Source organism: Podarcis filfolensis (genome assembly GCF_964270895.1).
Source record: "Podarcis filfolensis genome assembly, chromosome: 8".
Classification (NCBI taxonomy): domain Eukaryota; kingdom Metazoa; phylum Chordata; class Lepidosauria; order Squamata; family Lacertidae; genus Podarcis; species Podarcis filfolensis.
In genome coordinates this window covers 88,520,404-88,544,402 of record NC_139611.1, presented here as the reverse complement: position 1 = coordinate 88,544,402, position 23,999 = coordinate 88,520,404, and the positions used below count along the sequence as shown (strand labels likewise).

Here is a 23,999-nt window from a genome sequence, read left to right as displayed (position 1 = left end):
TAATTTGGACAAGAAAATTGGCTTCCAGGTGGAAAAATCAAAATTAGAAACAGAACTGTTAGAACCCAAAACTAAGATTTTGTCAAGGATGTATAACTTGCTGTTGAAATGGAATACACAGGATGAAACGGTGAAATCTGCTATGATTAAATGGGCACAAGATGTTGGACATAACATTATGTTTGCTGACTGGGAACAGTTGTGGACCACAGGTATGAAATTTACGGCATGTAATGCCTTAAGAGAGAATATTATGAAAATGATGTACAGGTGGTACATGACACCAGTCAAGCTTGCAAAAATTTATCATTTGCCCGATAATAAATGTTGGAAATGTAAAGAAACTGAAGGTACATTCTTTCACCTTTGGTGGACGTGCCCAAAGATTAAGGCTTTCTGGGAAATGATCTATAATGAAATGAAAAAGGTATTAAAATATACCTTCCTGAAGAAACCAGAGGCCTTTCTCCTGGGCATAGTCGGCCAATTGGTGCGAAAGAAGGACAGAACTTTTTTTATGTATGCTACAACAGCAGCAAGAATACTTATTGCAAAGTATTGGAAGACACAAGATTTACCCACTTTGGAAGAATGGCAGATGAAGGTGATGGACTATATGGGATTGGCAGAAATGACTGGCAGAATCCGAGACCAGGGAGAAGAGGCGGTGGAAGAAGATTGGAAGAAATTTAAAGACTATCTACAGAAATATTGTAAAATTAATGAATGTTAGAATGATGTTGGATAGAAATTAAGTGGTTTCCAGCTGTAATGCTTTAAGAATATGGAAGAAGGGTATAAATAGGTAAAAAAAATAACTAAAATGGTGTTGGATTGGAAATAAGTGGTATTGGCAACAAAGTTAATAAGAATATGCAAAAATGAATTGATAATGGATGAAAATACTGAGTTATAAAATGTTAAGTTATAGAGATAAGATAAATGAAAGAGGGTAAGGATTTGCTGATTTGATTATTTAAATGGGAATACAAGAAGGGGAGGTGTGAGGAAGTCAAAGAAACAAGCAAATGAGTTTTAAGTTATGAAAGATAATAGTTTTTAATTTTTTTTATTTTTTCTGTATGTTTACTTATTTTTTTATTATGTGTTTTTGTATATTTGTTTTTGTAAAATCTTAATAAATATTTCTTAAAAAAAAAAAGGAAAAGCTCAGGCCCAGGAGGTTTTGCCTTTCCAACCCGTTGTTCAGCTCTAAATCAGTATATGCATCATTCCACAGAAAAACCACTTGACTTTGCTCTGACCCAGAGGCAAACAGTGGGTTCCCCCTGGGGAAAGTGGTGGCTCAAGCAGATGAGCCCTAAGTCAACCCTAAGTCATAAAAAGATGGAATCGTGGCTCGCGCAACCATTTTCACCAAAACTGTTGGATTTGAAACTGGTCCGTAATTCCCAAAATCACCAAGTTGAGAGGAGGCTTCTTCAGAAAAGGTGTAACTACTGCCCCTCTCAGAACGGATTTCTTGCAACGTCCTCCTTGCAGAGAAGCACTGACCACAACCAAGATAAAATCTGAATAATTGGTCCTGCAATAGAATGCCATGATTCTAAATTTTTGGAGCCGGTTGGATTTTTGGAGACTGAACTTGCTTGAGGACTATTAACTCCTGGCTGCCTTTATTTTGTGTGTGCATCCACCTTCTTCAGAGAGCCAGTGTGGTGTAGTGGTTAAGAGCGGTGGACTCGTAATCTGGGGAACCGGGTTCGCGTCTCCGCTCCTCCACCTGCAGCTGCTGGGTGACCTTGGGCCAGTCACACTTCTTTGACGTCTCTCAGCCCCACTCCCCTCACAGGGTGTTGGTTGTAGGGGAGGAAGGGAAAGGAGAATGTTAGCCGCTTTGAGACTCCTTCGGGTAGTGAAAGGCAGGATATCAAATCCAAACTCTTCTTCTTCTTATCTTCACAACAGCTAACAACATAAATAGCTACCTGCCTCTTACCCGCTCGGCCTGCCTGTTTTAAATTGTGGCGTTGGGGGTGGCGAGCTGATTGGCTGGTGCGCAACTCTCCCTGACGCCACTGAGGGCAGTGCGCGCGCTAGGGAGCGTGGCCAGCTCACAGTGGCATGGGGGGGGAGTGGCTGCTGGGGCGATGGTGCACGTGCCCACAGAGAGGGCTCCGAGTGCCCACTCTGCCATGCATGCCATGGGTTCACCACCACTGGTATATGATATGTATATGATATGCATGTACATAACTCTTCTGGCTTTTCTGCAATTATTTGGAGGGCCTTTTTTGGGGGGGAGGGTATTCCATTTCTTTCTTTCTTGCATTTACAGTCATACCTCGGATTACAGATGCTTCAGGTTGTGTTTTTTTGGGTTACGGACGCGCCGAAACCCGGAAGTACTAGAATGGGTTACTTCCGGGTTTCGGCAGTGTTGCAGGAATTTATGTATAGGTTGGGGGGGGTTGCCCCTCCAGCAGATATCATGCACATGCAGCCCACTACCAAAACCAGCACAATCACTTTTGTGACTTTTGTGATTTGTCCCCACAAAACACTTCTTCATCACAGTTTCTTCCTATCTATTCAAAAGGCTGCACAATACCAAATGTAAGAATTCACTGATAAATGCATCTATGTACTGGCTCACTGGGAAAACTTCAGAAATTCATAGAGGCAGGTGAGCTCAGCTACTCAGCAGCCCCTCTGCCCGAGTGATAATTCCTGGCATCCTGATACCTGAGTGCCAGACAGGTAGCCATTCCAGAAATAACAAACCCAGATGAAGACAAAAGGGTGTGGTTAACTTGGCTGGGAAACAGGGAAATGTAAAGATCTCTTTTGTTCCACTTGATGGGTGTTTGGTGGAGGGCAAGGGGAACCATGGGGCAGGGTCCAGGATGCTCAGATTACTGCCACCAGACCTCCCCTTTCATGATGTAACTGTGATGTATCAGTGATGTAGTTTGGGGGAGTGTAACATGGGGATTAGCAGCTAATAAAAGTTTGGGTTCTCTTTTGTTCTGGGCTTCCACCTTGTTCCACCTGGTGGCAGGTGGGAGTCCTGTCGCGACAGTCTTCAATCAAGACCAAGCCTACTGGCTGCTGTTTTGCTCTGGTATTCCTGGCTGGTGTCCTTGTGGTTTTGGTTTTTTTTTGTCCAAAGGAGCCCTCAGATTTCTCCGTTAACAGCAGCTGCGCATGCGCCGAAGCGCCAAATCGCAACCCGCGCGTGCACAGACGCGGCGTTGCGGGTTGCGAACGTGCCTCCCGTACGGATCACATTCGCAACCCGAGCGTCCGCTGTATATCCAACATTTTGCTCCAAGGCAGCCTATGTGGTTCTCCCCTTTAATCCCTCCACAACGACCCTGCAAGGTAGATTAGACTGAGAGGCGGTAACAAGCTCAAGGTCACCCAGTGAGTTTCACAGCCAAGTTGTGGGGATCTGAACCTGGTCACCCAGCTCCCAGTTTGACGCTGTAACCGCTACACCACCGCTCTGATTGTTTAGAAATACACAATCGTTTTGAGGTCCTCTCCCCTAGCATGGAAGACGAAGAACAGACTCCATTTGAGGATCTCTCCCTCATTACAGTCGATCAAGTATATGAAGACGAGCAGCAAAGTCAGTCCTCAGGGAATGTGCAGGCGACCTTGGAACGGACAGCTCACGGAAGAACCCCGACCAGACCTAAGAGGAGGCGTGTAGTGGTGATAGGGGATTCCCTACTGAGGGGAACAGAAGCAGTTATCTGTGGGCCTGACAAGATGTCTCGGGAAGTGTGCTGTCTCCCCGGGGCTAAGATCCAAGATGTAACTGAACGACTGCAAGGAATCATAAAACCCACTGACAAATACCCCTTCCTCTTGGTTCATGTGGGAACCAATGACACTGCAAGCAATAGCCTCCAGAAGATCAAAAGAGATTACGAGGCTCTGGGCAGGAAAATGAAGCAATTAAATGCACAAATTGTTATCTCATCTGTCCTCGCAGTTGAACGACGTGGCCCAGGGAGAGAGGGAAAAATAGTGGAAGTGAACAACTGGCTTCGCAAATGGTGTAAACAGGAACGGTTTGGATTCTTAGATCACGGACTGCAGTTTCTTGAAGTTGGACTTCTGGCAAGCGATGGGCTGCACCTCACAACGGTTGGGAGGAATGTTTTTGCAAAAAATCTCAGAAACCTCATCAGGAGGGCTTTAAACTGACTAATGTGGGGGAGGGAGACAGTGCTCCTGAAGGTAGGAGTCTATCAATTGATGAAGATGATCATCCAAATGTCATAGACCGAATGGAGCAAACAGCACGCAGACCTAGTGGTGGGAGGAAAAAATCCTTAAATAAGAGACACGGGGGAATGATTAATGGACTTCAATGTCTGTACACTAATGCGCAAAGCATGGGAAATAAACAAGATGAGCTTGAGCTCTTGGTACAGCAAACTAAATATGACATAATAGGCATCACTGAAACCTGGTGGGATAAGTCCCACGATTGGAATGTAATAATGGAGGGATACAATCTATTTCAGAGAAACAGACCAGACAAGAAAGGAGGAGGAGTGGCATTATATGTCAGGGATGTGTATACCTGTGAAGAGATCCAAGATTTAGAACCTCAAAGCCAAAGTGAGAGCATTTGGGTCAAAATTAAGGGAGAGAAGAATAACAGTGACCTCATTGTGGGAGTTTACTATAGATCCCCAAGCCAAACGGAGGACATAGATGATGCCTTCCTGGAACAGATGGCCAAGCATGCAAAAGGAAGGGAGATAGTAGTAATGGGGGACTTCAATTACCCGGATATTTGTTGGATGTCAAACTCAGCCAAGAGCGTAAGGTCAAACAGATTCCTCACTGGCCTTGCAGATGAAGTATACTCAGAGTCGCAAAGTGATTTCATGCTCTTTATTCAGCTCATAGTGGTGAGGAGGAATGAATGAATGTATGTCCCCTCAAAGTATCTACTTTATATACATTATTTACACAATGGGCTGCACATGATTGGCTCATTCTGGAATTCTACTGTAAGCCAATCAGGTTGTGGATTCACTTATATCTGGAGCATGATTGGGTGGTTCCTGCCAACCAATCATACTGCTGCATTGTTCTAGGACCAATCAGACTGCTGCATTCTGAATCCTATTGTTCTAGGACCAATCAGACTGCTGCAGTTTGGATCCTATTCAACTCAGTACATAACAGCAGACAACTTCATTGTCCAGAAAGTGGGAGAAGCAACAAGAGGAACAGCCATTTTAGATCTGGTCCTAACCAATGTTGATGACCTGGTTAGTGGGGTAGATGTGGAAGGATCATTAGGCGCGAGTGATCATGCTCTTCTGAAGTTTACTATACAGCGGAAAGGAGCAGCCAAGCATACTAGGACTCAATTTCTCGACTTTAAGAAAGCCGACTTCATAAAACTTAGGGAAGTGCTGGGTGAGATCCCATGGACAGTAATACTAAAAGGAAAGGGAGTTCATGATGGCTGGGAGTTTGTTAAGAGGGAGATAGTAAAAGCACAACTTCAGGCAATACCAATGAGACGGAAACATGGAAGGTGCCTAAAGAAGCCAGGGTGGCTATCTAAAGAACTTTTAACTGAGTTAAGATTTAAAAAGGATGTGTACAAAAAATGGAAAAGGGGGGAAACCACCAAAGAGGAATTCAAACAAATAGCCAGCACGTGTAGACACAAAGTCAGAAAAGCTAAAGCACAGAATGAACTCAGGCTTGCTAGAGAGGTTAAAAGCAACAAAAAAGGCTTTTATGGGTATGTTCGTAGCAAAAGGAAGAACAAAGAAACAGTGGGGTCACTCAGAGGAGAAGATGGTGAAATGCAAACAGGGGACACAGAAAGGGCTGAACTCCTCAGTGCCTTCTTTGCCTCAGTCTTCTCTGATAAAGAAAACAATGCCCGACCCAAAGAATTTGGAGCAAATGATTCAGCAAACAGAGCCCAGAATAACTAAGGAGATAGTGCAAGAATACTTGGCTAGTTTAGATGTATTCAAGTCTCCAGGGCCAGATGAACTGCATCCAAGAGTATTAAAAGAACTGGCAGATGTGATTTCAGAACCACTGGCAGTCATCTTTGCGAATTCCTGGAGAACAGGCGAAGTCCCGGCAGACTGGAGGAGGGCAAATGTTGTCCCTATTTTCAAAAAGGGGAAAAGAGAGGACCCAAATAATTACCGCCCAGTCAGTCTGACATCAATACCAGGGAAGATTCTGGAGCAGATCATTAAGCAAACAGTCTGTGAGCACCTAGAAAGGAATGCTGTGATCACCAATAGTCAGCATGGATTTCTGAAAAATAAGTCATGTCAGACGAACCTGATCTCGTTTTTTGACAGAATTACAAGCCTGGTAGATGAAGGGAACACAGTGGATTTAGCCTACCTTGATTTCAGCAAGGCATTTGACAAGGTGCCCCATGATATTCTTGTAAAGAAGCTGCTAAAATGTGGTCTTGACTATGCTACCACTCAGTGGATTTGTAACTGGCTGACTGACCGAACCCAAAGGGTGCTCATCAATGGTTCCTCTTCATCCTGGAGAAGAGTGACTAGTGGGGTGCCACAGGGTTCTGTCTTGGGCCCGGTCTTATTCAACATCTTTATCAACGACTTGGATGATGGACTCAAGGGCATCCTGATCAAATTTGCAGATGACACCAAACTGGGAGGGGTGGCTAACACCCCAGAGGACAGGATCACACTTCAAAACGACCTTGACAGATTAGAGAACTGGGCCAAAACAAACAAGATGAATTTTAACAGGGAGAAATGTAAAGTATTGCACTTGGGCAAAAAAAATGAGAGGCACAAATACAAGATGGGTGACACCTGGCTTGAGAGCAGTACATGTGAAAAGGATCTAGGAGTCTTGGTTGACCACAAACTTGACATGAGCCAACAGTGTGACGCGGCAGCTAAAAAAGCCAATGCAATTCTGGGCTGCATCAATAGGAGTATAGCATCTAGATCAAGGGAAGTAATAGTGCCACTGTATTCTGCTCTGGTCAGACCTCACCTGGAGTACTGTGTCCAGTTCTGGGCACCACAGTTCAAGAAGGACACTGACAAACTGGAACGTGTCCAGAGGAGGGCAACCAAAATGGTCAAAGGCCTGGAAACGATGCCTTATGAGGAACGGCTAAGGGAGCTGGGCATGTTTAGCCTGGAGAAGAGGAGGTTAAGGGGTGATATGATAGCCATGTTCAAATATATAAAAGGATGTCACATAGAGGAGGGAGAAAGGTTGTTTTCTGCTGCTCCAGAGAAGCGGACACGGAGCAATGGATCCAAACTACAAGAAAGAAGATTCCACCTACACATTAGGAAGAACTTCCTGACAGTAAGAGCTGTTCGACACTGGAATTTGCTGCCAAGGAGTGTGGTGGAGTCTCCTTCTTTGGAGGTCTTTAAGCAGAGGCTTGACAACCATATGTCAGGAGTGCACTGATGGTGTTTCCTGCTTGGCAGGGGGTTGGACTCGATGGCCCTTGTGGTCTCTTCCAACTCTATGATTCTATGATTCTTCCCCACCGTCAGGATAGAGCAATAAAATATTAAAACCTATTTGGCGGGTATGTAGCTTTTACAGAGTGCCGTGGATAATTTACTGTATTTCCATTCAAAAGTCCTTCTTGGCTATTTTATCTGTCCTACTTAACTGGCTGACTCAAACCAGAAGGGAAACAGCTGTTCGCTTCCTCCTTTCTGCTGCAAAGACCTGGGAAGGGATTTTGTCAAGGCTGTATATTGTCTCCCTGCTTATTTAACTTATATGCAGAATTCATCGTGCGAAAGGCTGGGCTGGATGAATCCCAAGCCGGAATTCAGATTGCCGGAAGAAATATCAACAATGCAGATGACACAACCTCGATGGCAGAAAGTGAGGAGGAATTAAAGAACCTTTTATTGAGGGTGAAAGAGGAGAGTGCAAAATATGATCTGAAGCTCAACATCAATAAAACGAAGATCATGGCCACTGGGCCCATCACCTCCTGGCAAATAGAAGGGGAAGAAATGGAGGCAGTGAGAGATTTTACTTTCTTGGGCTCCATGATCACTGCAGATGGTGACAGCAGTCACGAAATTAAAAGACGCCTGCTTCTTGGGAGAAAGGCGATGGCAAACCTAGACAGCATCTTAAAAAGCAGAGACATCACCTTGCCAACAAAGGTCCGTATAGTTAAAGCTATGGTTTTCCCAGTAGTGATGTATGGAAGTGAGAGCTGGACCATAAAGAAGGCTGATCGCCAAAGAATGGATGCTTTTGAATTCTGGTGTTGGAGGAGACTCTTGAGAGTCCCATGGACTGCAAGAAGATCAAACCTCTCCATTCTGAAGGAAATCAGCCCTGAGTGCTCACTGGAAGGACAGATCCTGAAGCTGAGGCTCCAAGACTTTGGCCACCTCAGGAGAAGAGAAGACTCCCTGGAAAAGACCCTGATGTTGGGAAAGATGGAGGGCACAAGGAGAAGGGGACGACAGAGGACGAGATGGTGGGACAGTGTTCTCGAAGCTACCAGCATGAGTTTGACCAAACTGTGGGAGGCAGTGGAAGACAGGAGTGCCTGGCTTGCTCTGGTCCATGGGGTCAGAAAGAGTCGGACATGACTAAATGACTAAACAAAAAATTGCATCTTGGTTTGCTACTGTTCCGAGTTTATATAATCACCATAGATTTCAACTCTGTCTGCTCTGTATGGTATGATTTGGGTGTTTCAATTAGTTTTTAACGGAGCCCTGACTCTCGTGTACACTTTGCTCTAGCGCTTGGTTGCAGGTTAAAACTTGCCTCTCCTCTGATGATCAGTTACACCTGAGGAAATGAGCGGTGGTGGGAAAGGGCAAGATAACAGGAAGGAGAGAGAAGATGAGTGGAGGGGGAAAGCAGATAATAGGAACTATTGTTCAAATGGTGATACAAACATTGACCTCCGCAAACTCGGGCTGCGGTTATTCTTTCTCCAGCTAAACAGTGAAACTCGAACCCAGCAGTTACCAAACGTAGACCTAAAGAGAGCGTCTCCACCCCCATCGTTCAGCCCGGAAACTGAGGTCCAGCTCTGAGGGCCTTCTGCTGGTTCCCTCACTGCGAGAAGCCAAGTTACAGGGAACCAGGCAGAGGGTCTTCTCGGTAGTGGCACCCGCCCTGTGGAACACCCTCCCACCAGATGTCAAAGAGAAAAACAACTACCAGATTTTTAGAAGACATCTGAAGGCAGCCCTGTTTAGGGAAGCTTTTAATGTTTAATAGGTTATTGTATTTTAGTGTTCTGTTGGAAGCCGCCCAGAGTGGCTGGAGAAACCCAGCCGGATGGGCGGAGTATAAATAAATAAGTTGTTGTTGTTGTTGTTGTTGTTGTTGTTGTTATTCACATTAAGGAGGGGGAAACTAGCCAGTGGATAAGCCAAGATGGCAGTTTTTCCACCAAGACAGCAGCAGATTCAACCCAAAAGGAACATCTTCATGTTAATTTCATGAATTTGGAAAACTGAATTATTTGTTGAATACACAGCAAAACCCATTTATGCGACGTGAGTGTTAGCAACAACAGTTTCCAACACAGAAAGGGATCCTCGCCTGTGATTCCGCTCTCTGCTCCCAAAGTCCCCATCTGTAAAATGGGCACAATGGCGATTCAGCTCCCAGAGTTGCTGCGAGGATGAAAACACAACACAGTGCCTTGCTACTTAAAATGTTATAATTGTAACTGGTATGGGCTGCACCCTGTGGTTCCCTTCCTCTGACAGAGGGGTGTTCCAGGTACGAATGAGCAGATCAGTCAATTTCTGGGCTGTCTGAATTTGGCATGCCTGTATACGTTGTCCATTTCCACATTCATTTGTGGATTGGATTTTTAGAAAAATCCGCACAAAATTGTCTATATAAATTTGCATTTAAATAGGTCTTAACCATATATTTTAATCACAACATGCATATTTAACGGTGCATTTTTTCCTCAGTGTACGTTTTATTCTAAAATGCACACCTTTTCAAAAGCACATGTTGCTAACTTTCTTGAGTTGAGAACTGTGTCGCAAAATCTGGAAAAGTGCAACCTGTGTTCCGATTAATGGGTTCTTCCAGGAGGCGAGAGTTAGGACAGCTTGCTTAAAAGCATTACTGCTATTAGGAATTAAAGAAGTTTTATAAGGGGCCTTAACCAATCAGACCACAGGTCCAGGTTGGCTATTGCGGCGATGCATGGCTAGGAACAAATGCATGGCAGAGGGAACAAAATCTTGGCTGTCCAATTACAATTCAGCAGTTTTGTCAAGAATGCATCCAAATGTTTTGGACCCCCAACGCCCACTCCCCCCCCCAGCTAGCATGATTGTACTGGCTAGAACCAATGGGGTGGGGGGTGGGATGTGATACATAAGTCGCAGTCAAGTACAAGGACTTCCGGGTTGGCGCCTCCAGACAATGGCGGAATTCCTCTGATCGGGAGGAATTTGCTTCGTGGAAATTAGGGTCTGGCCGCCACGGCGAAGGCGGGGACCCACAAAAAATCACAGGCGGGAGAAGCCTGTGAACGTGGGATTCGGCTGGCACCTTTTGCGCCTCCCCTACTCACGGGGAAACCCGGTTTCGGGGATCCGGAGGTACATGGGGTGAGTGGCGCGGTGCTTCGAATTGACTGCTTCTTTCACGGAGTGAAGCCGCATTGCTGTTGCTGGAGAGCGCTGACTTTTTCCTGTGGACAATTTGATTTTAAAACAACTACCCGTGAGCAGAACGGAAAATTGGATTTTTAAACGTCTTAATTTGGCACCGAAACGGGGAGGTTTCAAACAGGAAGTCCGCCTTCCCCTTTTGTAAATAGACTGAAGCAAAGAGGCTGCAAGCATGCAAGGGGGTGTTTGGTCCAGCCAGTCGGAATTTCCTGTTTCCTCCTAACTGGGACATAATTCCTTTGCATGTGGCTAGAGGTAGGCAGCATCTTAAAAAGCAGAGACGTCACCTTGCCGACAAAGGTCCGTATAGTTAAAGCTATGGTCTTCCCAGTAGTGATGTATGGAAGTGAGAGCTGGACCACAAAGAAGGCTGATTGCCGAAGAATGGATGCTTTTGAATTCTGGTGCTGGAGGAGACTCTTGAGAGTCCCATGGACTGCAAGAAGATCAAACGTATCCATTCTTAAGGAAATCAGCCCTGAGTGCTCACTGGAAGGACAGATCCTGAATCTGAGGCTCCAGTACTTTGGCCATCTCATGAGAAGAGAAGACTCCCTGGAAAAGACCCTGAGGTTGGGAAAGATGGAGGGCACAAGGAGAAGGGGACGACACAGGACGAGATGGTGGGACAGTGTTCTCGAAGCTACCAGCATGAGTTTGACCAAACTGCGGGAGGTAGTGGTAGACAGGAGTGCCTGGCGTGCTCTGGTCCAGGGGGTCACAAAGAGTCGGACACGAGTAAACGATAAACAACAACAACAACAACAAGAGGTGGGCATGACCTTACCTGCCCAGGTAACACAAGGGCAAGTCACACCACACACACTCTCTCTTTGACTTCCTCCATCGCTAGAGCAGCTTTTTAGCTATACAGTCATACTCCATGTTACGTCCGCTTCATGTTACGTTCTTTCACGTTACGTCCCGTGGTGACCCGGAAGTACCGGAAAGGGTTACTTCCAGGTTTCGCCCCTCGCACATGCACAGATGCGCAAAATGGCGTCACGTGCATGTCCAGAAGTGGCGAATCACAACCTGCGTGTGTACAGACGCGCCGCTGCAGGTTGCGTTCTTTTCATGTTGTCAACGGGCCTCCGGAACGGATCCCGTTTGCAACCTGAGGTACCACTGTACTTTGAAACTAAGTTTGCCTTCAGCGATCCAACTGTGAACTGATGATGTAAGTAAACTTCTTTTATTGACTTTGAATAAGATTGTGGTGTGTTCATTCTTTTAGGAGGGATATAAGGGGACTTACCAGGAATCTGATATTGAGAGGCTTAAACAAGCCTGCAACCAGCTATCTGCTGTGCGTTTAAAAGGGGAATGTGAAACTCTGCTAAGTAAAGGAACTTGCTAGCGCAAGTTAGGAAGGATATTAATAAACTATATACCCTCTCCTTTGGGATGGCAGCAAGTTCCTTTACTTAGCAGAGTTTCATATCCCAAATGACAAAATTAATATTTTCTTGTACGCGACAACAGCAGCGAGAATGTTAATAGCCAATAATTGGAAAGGAAATTACGTTCCAACCAAAGAAGAATGGCTGAATAAATTATGTGAATACTTGGAATTAGCAAAGCTGACTGATTTGATAAGACAAAAGCCAAAAAATATAATCCAGAAACAATGGAAATGTTTAAATGATTATTTATGTAGACAAAGATTAAATGTAAGGCATTGGTTGTGTTTAGAATAGATTTATGAAAGATTTAGAAAACTTATTGATTAGAATATTTGTGTGAGATTGTATGAGAAAAATACAGAATAACAATCTTGCTTAAAATGTATATAGGATGTGCAGTGTAAGTGATGGAAGTCAATCAATGAAATTTTATGATTGAGATATTTGGAAGAAATTCTTCCAACTTTTCTTCTTCTTTTTTTCCTTATTTTTTCTTTTTCTTTTCTCCTTTCCTGTTCTTATATATATATGTGTGCTTATCTGAAATATGTATGCATGTATGTATGTGCAATATTTTGTAATAATTTTGTTAAATAAAATTAATTATAAAAAAACCTATATACCCTTCTCCTGCCTCCCTGAACATTCCCACATGGGAATCGCATCCCTAAACATCTGGAGGGCACTGGGGCTGGGAAACCCTGATTTAGAACACCCTACGCCTGCCCCCTCCATCCAAAACATCTGGCGATTCCAGCAAGCCTAATTTGCACACCAACTCTTCCCATCCGTCTCTTGGTCCCTCTTTACTCACCATGCGCTGGATGATGCTTTGTAGAAGCCCAATGGACTCAGTCTGACACGAGAGCTGCCCGGCGGCAGGGAGACCCAGGAGCAACATAGCCAGGAGGAAACCGTAGAGGTTGTGCAAGGCTGAAGGATGTGGGATTGCGCCGATCTCGGGCATCACGCCGCGCTGGGAGGACATGGACAGCCGCATTGTTAGATGCTTCTGGAGTATCCTGAAATAAGCAGAAATTGCAACCAAACACCACCCCTGCCCAACCACAGTCCTTATCACTGTGCTGGTCCCGGGGGCTAACGGAGAGGCGAGGTCCGAGTCCAGTCCGAGGTCGATGGTGCAGTATGGAGGCTGTCCGTCAAAGCTGAAGCTGGGTCCAAGGCGGGGAGTCGGGTGGGGTCAGGAGCTCCGGCAGAAGAGCAGGACAGGGTGCAGGCAGGAACAGGCTAGCCACAACGTTGCTCCCACAACCTGGGACTGGGGCTGACTGGCTTTTATCTGCCCCGAGACGTAGGGCGGCCCCGATCCTCAGGTGACTCGCCTCTCCTGGCCTGGAGGCGAGCACTCCTCCTGCGGGAACTTAGTTCCCTCCGCCTCTCTGCCCTGAGCCTCTGCAGCTCAGGAGAGGCTAGAGGGTTACTGGACCCAGAGGCAACCTCAGCTTCGCCTTACGGGGTTGAGAGTGGAGCACCTGCAGGCAATGGGTCCTCCATCACCTCCGGAGCCAGAGCAGACTCAGCTGGTGCCTGCACCTGAGGATCCAGCACAGGTGAGGACCCTTCAGGCTCATTCCCTAGCTGGTTCTGGAGGCGGGGACTCCTGTGCAAGCTGGGATTCAGGTTCAGCCTCTGAGTCTGAATCCCAGGCCATCACAATCACCAAACAACTGGAGTGGGTGGTCTATTCCCAAGGCCATCCCTGTCGGATCAGGCCAATGGCCTATCGAGTCCAGCATCCTGTTCTCACAGTGGCCGACCAGATGCCCCAATGGCAAACCTGCAAGCAGGACAGGAGGATGCCAGGACCTTGGAGAGCTCCATGCGAAGACACCTTTTCCTAATATTTCTAATATTTCATTGTTATATAAGTACTTAAGTTAAGCAACAAGTTTATCAAAATGAAAGGAATATGGAAAGGCCGGGAAGTCAAATGTTGATGAAGAAAATTTATTGTTAGAGAAGTTTGTATATTTCTTTTGTGATTTGTGATGATTTTGATTTTGCGGATAACAATGAATGTAAGTTTATGTTGTATAGATGCAATTATGAACAATAAAGCATAAAAAAAGGGAAGACACCTTTTGGTATTGATAAGCTACCCAGCTGGTTGGGCTGCCACTCCCTGCAGATCCATCTGGTCAGCAAAAGAAGGAGTCTCCAGCCAAGTTAAAGAAGCAAACAGTGGCTTATGCAAACCAGCCTGGCTGGCCTAGCAAGGAGCAAATCTGTTAATATGACAAAGGGGGCTTATGGGCCATCCGAAAGGAATCCTTTGGCCTGGGGAGACAGATGTTGCCAAGGTGGTGGGGTATGTGTTTGAGGTGACAGGAAAAGAGTTTTTGAGCTGGCAAGGGTGCTGGGAAGAAGGAGGAAGAAGAAAAATTGGGATCCATCTTGGGCAGGCTGGCTGAAGGCTGGCTGCACTGCTGTGGGGGACAAGCGCCTCTTGAGATGACCACGCTGTGAGATCTGGATTCCTTTCAGGCATACTTAAAGTGTAAAGGTAAAGGTAAAGGTGAAGGGAACCCTGACCATTAGGTCCAGTTGCGGACGACTCTGGGGTTGCAGCGCTCATCTCGCTTTATTGGCCGAGGGAGCCGGCATACAGCTTCCGGGTCATGTGGCCAGCAGGACTAAGCCGCTTCTGGCGAACCAGAGCAGCGCACGGAAACGCCGTTTACCTTCCCGCCGGAGTGGTACCTACTTATCTACTTGCACTTTGACGTGCTTTTGAACTGCTAGGTGGGCAGGAGCAGGGACCGAGCAACGGGAGCTCACCCTGTCGCGGGGATTCGAACCGCCGACCTTCTGATCGGCAAGCCTAGGCTCCCACAGCACCATCCGCGTCTCAACTTAAAGTATAAATAGGTGAATAAACCATATTTCTTAAAGCTATGACGGTCTCCAATGGGTCTCAATTCTCCGAAGGGACACGGACCCTGGGTGAGTTCCTGGAACCCCCTGGAATCTTGCAGAGAGTTACGACTTTTGTAACAGTAAGATCCCCTAAAGGAATAATGAATTGCACATTTACTCAAAACCCAGTTTAAACTATTTGGTTTCCTTAAATCAACAAAGCTGATGAACTTGGCCAGTGAGGAAGATGGCTGAGATTTGACAGTTGAAAGGGAAAGTATTTCAGAAGGAGGTTTGACCTCAGTACGTGCTGTTGAAAGTCTCCCTGTTCTCAACTAGGCTGTCAGTAAGATTCCCCTCGAGTTATATGTTGCTCTTGTTCAGCTTGTTATCAGTAAAGTGCTATCAATTTCTTTTCTCTCTGGACTAGATTTGTTCCAGTCTCTCTGCTAACAGCTGGAGCGCAGAACATATGGAGCGAGCCAGCTTGGCAGAGGCTGATGTAGGACACAGTCCTCAGGAGGCTTGCTCTTCAAGCCGCTTCTTCACAACTTTTCTCCGGAATCATTTCCCAGCTTTATGATTCACTTAGACAGCATCTACTCAAACATCTGGCAACAGACTTCAAGCACATCTAAGTGGTTACATGACAGATCGCCTGATTCATTGCTTCCAATCTCTGCTTCGAACAGAAGCAGATGCTTGGCTGCATGTCTAGAGTGTCTTTCGCACATTGAAAGCACCTTTCGACCCATTGTAGGGTTGGAAAGCTGAAGAATGTCTAGCTAACTGAGCCACATGTTGGCATTCTAGCCCAGGGCAGGCGACTGCATGGACTTCAGAGACCCATCAGGGCTTCCCTTCTAGCTGCCAATAGATCCCCAATTCCCAACGAGCAGCTGCTGCTGCTGTTACACTTTCTGACTTATTTGCTCAACAGATTGCTTGTGAATTGCCCATCTGACGGGACATCGCAGGAAGGAGGTCCTCTCCTTTTGGCTTGGGATCTCTCTGTTTTTTATTTCTAAGGAACAGGTGTGCCTGCGTAGGAGTGGCTCTGGAGAGTGCCAGCCGTGCCGTGCTCTTAGACCTACATTGGCCCCCAGTACGTTTCCGAGCACAATTCAAAGTGTTGGTGCTGACCTTGAAGGAGCGTCTCCACCCCCATCGTTCTACCCGGACACTGAGGTCCAGCACCGAGGGCCTTCTGGCGGTTCCCTTGCTGCGAGAAGCCAAGGTACAGGGAACCGGGCAGAGGGCCTTCTTGGTGGTGGCACCCGCCCTGTGGAACGCCCTCCTCTCAGATGTCAAAGAGAACAACTACTACCAGACTTTTAGGAGACATCTAAAGGCAGCCCTGTTTAGGGACGTTTTTAATGTGTGACATTTTAATGTATTTTTAATCTTTGTTGGAAGCTGCCCAGAGTGGCTGGGGAAACCCAGCCAGATGGGCGGGGTACAAATAATAAATTATTATTATTATTATTATTATTATTATTATTATTATTAGACCCAGTGCCCCTGCCGCTCGCACCTTGATGTAAGCCGACAGATCACCGGTGATCTGCGGGTCTGTGAGACTGTCCTCCCCCACCCTGGGAAGTCTGCCAGGGCTTGTTGTTTAGTCGTTTAGTCGTGTCCGACTCTTCGTGACCCCATGGACCAGAGCCAGGGCTAATAACCCCCATATAGGTAAAGGGACCGCTGACCATTAGGTCCAGTCGCGGCTGACACTGGGGTTGCGGCGCTCATCTCGCTTTACTGGCCGAGGGAGCCGGCGTACAGCTTCCGGGTCATGTGGCCAGCAGGACTAAGCCGCTTCTGGCGAACCAGAGCAGCGCACGGAAACGGCATTTACCTTCCCGCCGGAGCGGTACCTATTCATCTATTTGCACTTTGACGTGCTTTAGAATTGCTAGGTTGGCAGGAGGAGGGACCGAGCAACGGGAGCTCACCCCGTCACGGGGATTCAAACCGCCTTCCTTCTGATCGGCAAGTCCTAGGCTCTGTGGTTTAACCCACAGCGCCACCCGCGTCCCAATTACCCCCTATCAGCCCTGAATTACTGGCACGGCTGGGGTCCGTTCGTGTGGGAGGCAGCCATTTCCCCCAGCAGGAAATCCGGATCTCTGTTTTTGAATGAGTTACCTATCGGAGCTCGGCAAAACTGACACATACACCCTTCTAGCGAAGGCATTTCTGTGTGTGGAGAAGCAGTTGGCAACTTTGGAAACGGATCGTGAAGTAAGGTTATCAGACGTCCCTGTTTCCCAGGGACAGCCCCCAGATTTACAAATCAGCCCCCATACAAAATCCATTGAAGTTGAAAAGTGTCTCCGGATTCATTGAGAACAAACTGGCAACCTTGTCGTGAAGTGAGATGGTTGCTTAAGAATACAGACGCCTCGTCCCTTGAGTGATGGATGTGGGGTAGCAGAACGGCAGCCTTGTAAGGCATTCCCGCGTACACTCTGCTTGCATGTGAGAAAGAAGATGCTCTTAAATCTCCAGCGCTCCCTGGTCCAAATCAGGCCAAGCCCAAGTCACGCCGACCCTGGGGTGCCTTGCCCCTCTCACTGACAAATGGGAAGTGTACAATGTTACGTGGCCCAGTTGGTTAGAGGCTGCATGGCTCAGTTGGTTAGAGTGTGGTGCTGATTACGCCAAGGTTGCAGGTTTGATATGGGACACCTGCTTATTTCTGCGCTGCAAGAAGTTGGACTAGATTATCCTTGGCGTCCCTTCCAACTCAATGATGCTATGAACTCAGATATTTTCCCACACAAAGCTCACCCACACTTAGCTTTTGCTCCGCAGTTTCTTTTTTTGAAAAATATATTTTCTGTTTTACAATTTCAAATGCTGTGGTACCTCGGTTTAAGAACAGCCCTGTTTACGAACTATTTGGTATACGAACGCCGCAAAACCGGAAGTAGTGTCCCGGTGTGCAAACTTTACCTCGGTCTAAGAACAGAATCCAAACTGTGGAAGGGCGCCGGTGGCGGAAGGCCTCATTAGGGAAAGCGCACCTCGGTTTAAGAATAGTTTTGGTTTAAGAACAGACTTTCGGAACTGATTAAGTTCGTAAACCGAGGTACCACTGTAAACATTTTGCATCCTTAAGATACCAGTGACTTCCCATCTTCTCTTTCCATGGTTCATTTTACGTATCTTAAATCCCTGCATATTTTACAAAAAAACTATACCAATCAGTTTTCCATTATTGTACCCATCAAAACTTATTTACACTGTTGAATTTATCTCAATGCTGCCAGCGTATTCCCCTGTACACAATTATTTCCCACATATTCAACAAATATTTTCCAATCTTCTTTAAACGTATGTTCTTCTTGTTCTCTTATTCTATATGTTAAGTCTGCAAGTTGTACATGTTCTGTCAACTTAACGTGCCATTCGTCTTTAGCTGGGACTGGGACATCGCTCGTTTTCCATTTTGGGGCTAACAAAACGTGAGCTGCCATTGTTGAACACGTAAATAACCTTTCCTGGCACCTGGGGACTTCAGTCTGAATTACTCCCAGCAGAAAGGACTCTGTTTTTTGAGGGAAAGTTCTAGTCCACAGCTACTGCTCTTGGGGTCGGACTTTGTAGCAGAAGCTCAAACGCCTAAGGCCAGCTTTCCGCATTTTGAAGGAAGAGGCAGAATACATATTATTGCAGAACACCCCAATCTCTGAGCAGGGCCAGATCCCAGGGGTACCCGGGGTTCGTGTTTCCTTCAGAATGAGGCACAGCAACTACTATGCTGTCTTTAGGATTTATTTACACATCTACGTAACCAGAGTCTGTGATGGAGGGTCTCACAGCATCAGCCCCCAAAAGGGTCTTTTTTCTCCCATAGCCACAACCTTGGATTCAAACAGAAACCAAACGTAGCTTTCTCCCTCTGGCTTCTGCCTGCTTCTTGCTCACGTGCCTCCGCCCTCTGCTCTCAACTCTGCCTTTGTCCTAAAGGGACCCCTGACTGTTAAGTCCAGTCTCAGACGACTCTGGGGTTGTGGCGCTCATCTCGCTTTACTGACCGAGGGAGCGTACAGTCATGTGGCCAGCATAACTGAGCCGCTTCTGGCGAACCAGAGCAGCGCATGAAAATGCTGTTTACCTTCTCGCTAGAGCGGTACCTATTTATCTACTTGCACTTTGACGTGCTTTTGAACTGCTAGGTTGGCAGGAGCAGGGACTGAGCAACGGGAGCTCACCCCGTCGCGGGGATTCGAACCGCCAACCTTCTGATTGGCAAGCCCTAGGCTCTGTGGTTTAGACCACAGTGCCACCCGCATCCCAAATACTTGCAAATTCAGGGAGATGGTCCCACCCATTTGCCGCCTTGAACACAGCCCTTTCCTTTGCTCCCCTTAATGGCCCATCGCCCAGGCTATCACCCCGCTGGGAAGCTAGCCTGGATATTCCAAGGGACCCCTGACCATTAGGTCCAGTCGTGGCCGACTCTGGGGTTGCGGCGCTCATCTCACTTTACTGGCCGAGGGAGCCGGCGTACAGCTTCCGGGTCATGTGGCCAGCATGACTAAGCTGCTTCTGGCGAACCAGAGCAGCGCACGGAAACGGCGTTTACTTTCCCGCTGGAGCGGTACCTATTTATCTACTTGCACTGGTGTGCTTTCGAACTGCTAGGTTGGCAGGAGCTGGGACTGAGCAACGGCAGCTCACCCCGTCACAGGGATTCGAACCGCCGACCTTCTGATCGGCAAGCCCCAGGCTCTGTGGTTTAACCCACAGCCCCACCTGCGTCCCTCCTCCCAATAACATTAGTATCATCTAAAGAGCAGGTAGGGCCTGAACCAATGGATTCAAATGACAAAGGAGAGTCCGACGAAACATCAGGGAGAACTTTCTGACAGCAAGAACTGTTCGACAGTGGAGCGGTCTCTTTGGGAAGATGGTGGGCTCTCTTTCCTTGGAGGTTTTTAAGCAGAGGTCGGATGGCCCTCTGTCATGGATGCTTTAACTGAAATTATTATTTTGCATGGGGTTGGGCTAGATGACCCTCAGGAACCCTTCCAGCTCTCCGATTCTATGAAGCTAGGAGTCCTGTTGCATTCGTGGGAACCGTTGTGCTGGTTCCCATTAGTGGGACTCATCCAAAACCCGCCCAGAGGTTTTCAACCGAAACATATTAATGGCAAGCTTTTAAGCATTTGCTTTTGCATCTAAAGCCTTCCCTAAACTACAAGCACGGCACTCCCTTTCCCTGGGGGTTTTTCCTCCGTAAGCCTCCCTTCCTAAGCCAAACCCTCACAACAGTTGAGTAACTGTGCATCTCGTGGATATCTTACGCTTTGCCAGTGGGCAGCGGCGACCGGCTGATCTTTCTGAACTCACAGAAGATGCTTGCTCAACAGCGTTCCCAGCCTGAACGATGCCCCTTGGAGAAGACACACGCAGCTCGCGTTTTCCGGAGCTACAGGAAGCATGGGAGAGGCAGGATTTGCAGCTGGCTGCAAGGGGTCTCCTGTGGGGTCCAAGTGGGTGCTGTTTGCTATGGCCATGGATTTGCACATGTTCTGCTTTCTGTGCTTAAACGAGAAGGCATCTCGTGCTGGAAGCCTACAGCTCTATCCCATCCAATCGACAGCTCAAATCCTGCAGGGTTTTGTGCTTCTGGAATAGCTCAGACTCCCATTGCTGCTGCCTGCAAGGTAAACCTCTTGGTTCTGGCGAGAAGCTTCTGTTCCACTTACCTGTTTCCACCTCAAATGATCTTAGTTCCAGAGCCGTAGTTCTTGGGGTTGTGGAGGAGCTGGGTGGCTGAAAGAGCCCTGCAAACAAGCCAAGCCAGGCACTCCTCTCCCCCATCCTGACTCACCAGGCCAAAGATGCTCGTCCACTGCTGTTTTCGTCTGCCCTCTGGCTCCTCGCTGTGTCGTAGACCCTTCTGGCTGGACCCAGGCAGCACCAGCGATTCCGGACACTCGCAGGATGCAATCTTCGCCACACCTCTCTCGCTTCAGGATGGCTGTTTGGCGTTGAAACAAGGAGACGACTGCAAAGCATTCGCTGGCTGGCCAGCCTAAGGACAGCTGCCAGTACAATCACAACTCTTCCCCTTCCAGCCAACAAAGTTGTTTTAAAAAAATAATGTTTTTTTTTAAACAACAATCCAAAGAAGTCCCAGAGAGGACCGAGTCACTGCAAAGATGAAAGAGGGAAGATGGTCCAGCACTGCAGCAGGCATTGAGGGGAGGGGCTCTGTGTAAAGATCATAGAATACTAGGATTCAAGAGTTGGAATGGGTCCCCCAAAGGTCATCTAGTCCAACCCGCTGCAATGCAGGAATCTTATGTTGTGTTATGATGTGTTTGTATGTCATGCACATGGTATAAGGGGTGTGTCTGAACCCACATGCATGTCCACCACTCATGCCTCTTCCTACACAAGCTACTAAGGGGTTTGGCTAGAGTTATAATGTGCGTTTGTTATGAATATGTGTTTGCAAGCCCACAAGAGGAATAAAGCAAGGTTGGCCTGTTACATGGAATGAAAGGGATGGGTGATCTGAATGCTGTTCAGGCAGCAAGATTATAATATAAGCAAGCAGCAAATCTTACAGCGCTAGCACGCCTTGATCTCAAGAGTATCATCATCATCATCATCATCATCATCATCACCATCATTTATTATTTATACCCCACCCATCTGACTGGGTTTCCCTGTCCACTCTGGGCGGCTCCCAACAAAATATTAAAAACACGGTAAAACATCAAACATTAAAAACTTCCCAATATAGGGCTGCCTTCAGATGTCTTCTAAAAGTCAGATATTTGTTTATTTCCTTGGCATCTGATAAGAGGGCGCTCCACAGGGTGGGTGCCACCACTGAGAAGGCCCTCTGCCTGGTTCCCTGTAACCTCACTTCTCGCAGGGAGGGAACTGCCAGAAGACCCTCGGAGCTGGACCTCAGTGTCTGGGCTGAACAAGACGTTCCTTCAGGTCTACTGGGCCTTTGAGGCCATGTAGGGCTTTCAAGGTCAGCACCAACACTTTGAATTGTGCTCAGAAACGTACTGGGAGCCAATGTAGGTCTTTCAGGACTGGTGTTATGGTGTCTCGGTGGCAACTCTGGACACAGAATTGACCTGCGCCTCCATGAACAGCTGTGAGTCCAAAATGACTCCCAGGCTGCGCACCAAGTCCTTCAGGGGCACAGTTGCCCCATTCAGGACCAGGGAGTCCCCAACACCTGTCCACCTCCTGTCCCCCTAAAACTTCTGTTTAGTCAGGATTCAACCTCAATCTGTTAGCCGCCATCCATCCTCCAACCGCCTCCAGACACTCACACAGGACCTTCACCGCCTTCACTGGTTCCGATTTGAAAGAGAGGTAGAGCTGGGTATCATCCGCATACTGATGAACACCCAGCCCAAACCCAAAGATAGCAAGGCCATTTAAGGCTTCAGATTGCATAATAGATGGATGTTTATCTTCCCAGGCTCCAAGTATGAGTCGGTTTGCACTTGCAAAGACTCATAAAGCCCAGTTTTGTTGTTCAGTGTTATTGTTTGGATGCATTTGCATAAAAAGTCAACGCTGATAAAATCAGGACAGCTCCAAGCAAAGATATTAATTGCGAGAAGCTCCCATACTCATTTTGGATAAAACGCTCAGCCGACCCAACTGTACAAATAAATCTTTCGCCATTCTCCCCTTGCCTCCTTTCAGGGCAGGCAGAAATCCAACTGGTCCATTTCCAGGCAAACCTCAAAGGGGCTTGCTGCTGATCTGTATAGAACTCTGTGCAACTTAAGGGCCAGGTTATCAGAAAGGCAACATTCCTCCATAGAAGACAGCTTGGTTTTTTTAAAGAAAGATATCTGGGAGATGCCTGACCCTTTCACCAACGTCTTGGTGGTTCACCACCATTTGGTGGAAATTCAGGGAAGGGCCTTCTCAGGCTACAGCAGGGCCAGATTTAGGTTTGATGAGGCCCTCAGCTCCTGAAGGTAACGGGGCCTTTTCTATGTCCAGCTGTCCTTTGTCAACAACGAATTGTCACTGTTTTTTGTGTTGAAGATATGCTAGATGGTAATTGATAGACCTAATCAGTATCTCAAGCTATTTGCACATGTTTCCATGCAACCAGTTCATGCAGAATGTAGGCACCCTATATATATAATTATTTTTTTTTGACCCCTGACCATTAGGTCCAGTCGTGGCCGACTCTGGGGTTGTGGCGCTCATCTCGCTTTATTGGCCGAGGGAGCTGGCGTACAGCTTCCGGGTCATGTGGCCAGCAGGACTAAGTCGCTTCTGGAGAACCAGAGCAGCGCACGGAAATGCCATTTACCTTCCCGCCGGAGTGGTACCTATTTATCTACTTGCACTTTGACGTGCTTTCAAACTGCTAGGTTGGCAGGAGCAGGGACCGAGCAACGGGAGCTCACCCCGTCGCGGGGATTCGAACCGCCAACCTTCTGATCGGCAAGTCCTAGGCTCTGTGGTTTAACCCACAGCACAACCCTATATATAGAAAGGAGCAAAGCAGTGATATTTCAGGGAGCAGGCTAGCAGGCAGGGCCCATGACTTACATCATAGGAGCCTACACAGCACAAAACACTGTTGCTGTAGGTAGGTTTTGTTTCATTTTTTTAAAACTTATATTTTGGAAATGTACATCCAGTTTTTTCTCCCTTTAATTTTTTTGGGGCCCCCAAGAGAGTGGGGCCCTAAGCTAGAGCTTATTTAGCTTATACATAAATCTGGCACTGGGCTGCAGTAGTGTCGCGTGTGGGGAGGCGACACAGGGGCAGTTGCCCCGGGTGCAAAATTGAAAAGGGTGCAAAACTGTGACACCAGGTGCTGCCTCAACACAGCTGTTCACTTCCATTGCTGGGCTCCACTGAAAATGGTTTCTCGATTAATTAAATAAATAAATAAATAAATAAATAAATAAATAAATAAATATTATTTATACCCGGCCCATCTGGCTGGGCTTCCCCAGGCATTCTGGGTAGCTTCCAACAAAATATTAAAATACAGTGGTCTGTTAAACATTAAAAGCTTCCTTAAACA

At 47.1% G+C, this 23,999-nt stretch overlaps 1 protein-coding gene and 1 long non-coding RNA gene across 2 annotated transcripts in view; one reads left to right on the top strand and one right to left on the bottom strand.

Moving 5' to 3' along the window:
• Positions 1 to 21,094, bottom strand: part of LOC310769082 (uncharacterized protein) — a 37,332-nt gene extending 16,238 nt beyond the window's left edge. Inside the window, exons 1-2 of the mRNA XM_083628171.1 lie at positions 20,796 to 21,094; positions 12,888 to 13,049 (exon numbers count right to left, since the gene is read on the bottom strand). Of these exons, the coding sequence (XP_083484297.1) occupies positions 12,888 to 13,040 (153 nt within the window). The 5' untranslated portion in view covers positions 13,041 to 13,049; positions 20,796 to 21,094. The remainder of the gene's footprint in view (positions 1 to 12,887; positions 13,050 to 20,795) is intronic.
• The window catches only part of LOC310769208, a 133,649-nt gene that overhangs the window by 56,507 nt on the left and 53,143 nt on the right, over positions 1 to 23,999 (top strand). The gene's annotated exons all lie outside the window — the stretch shown is intronic.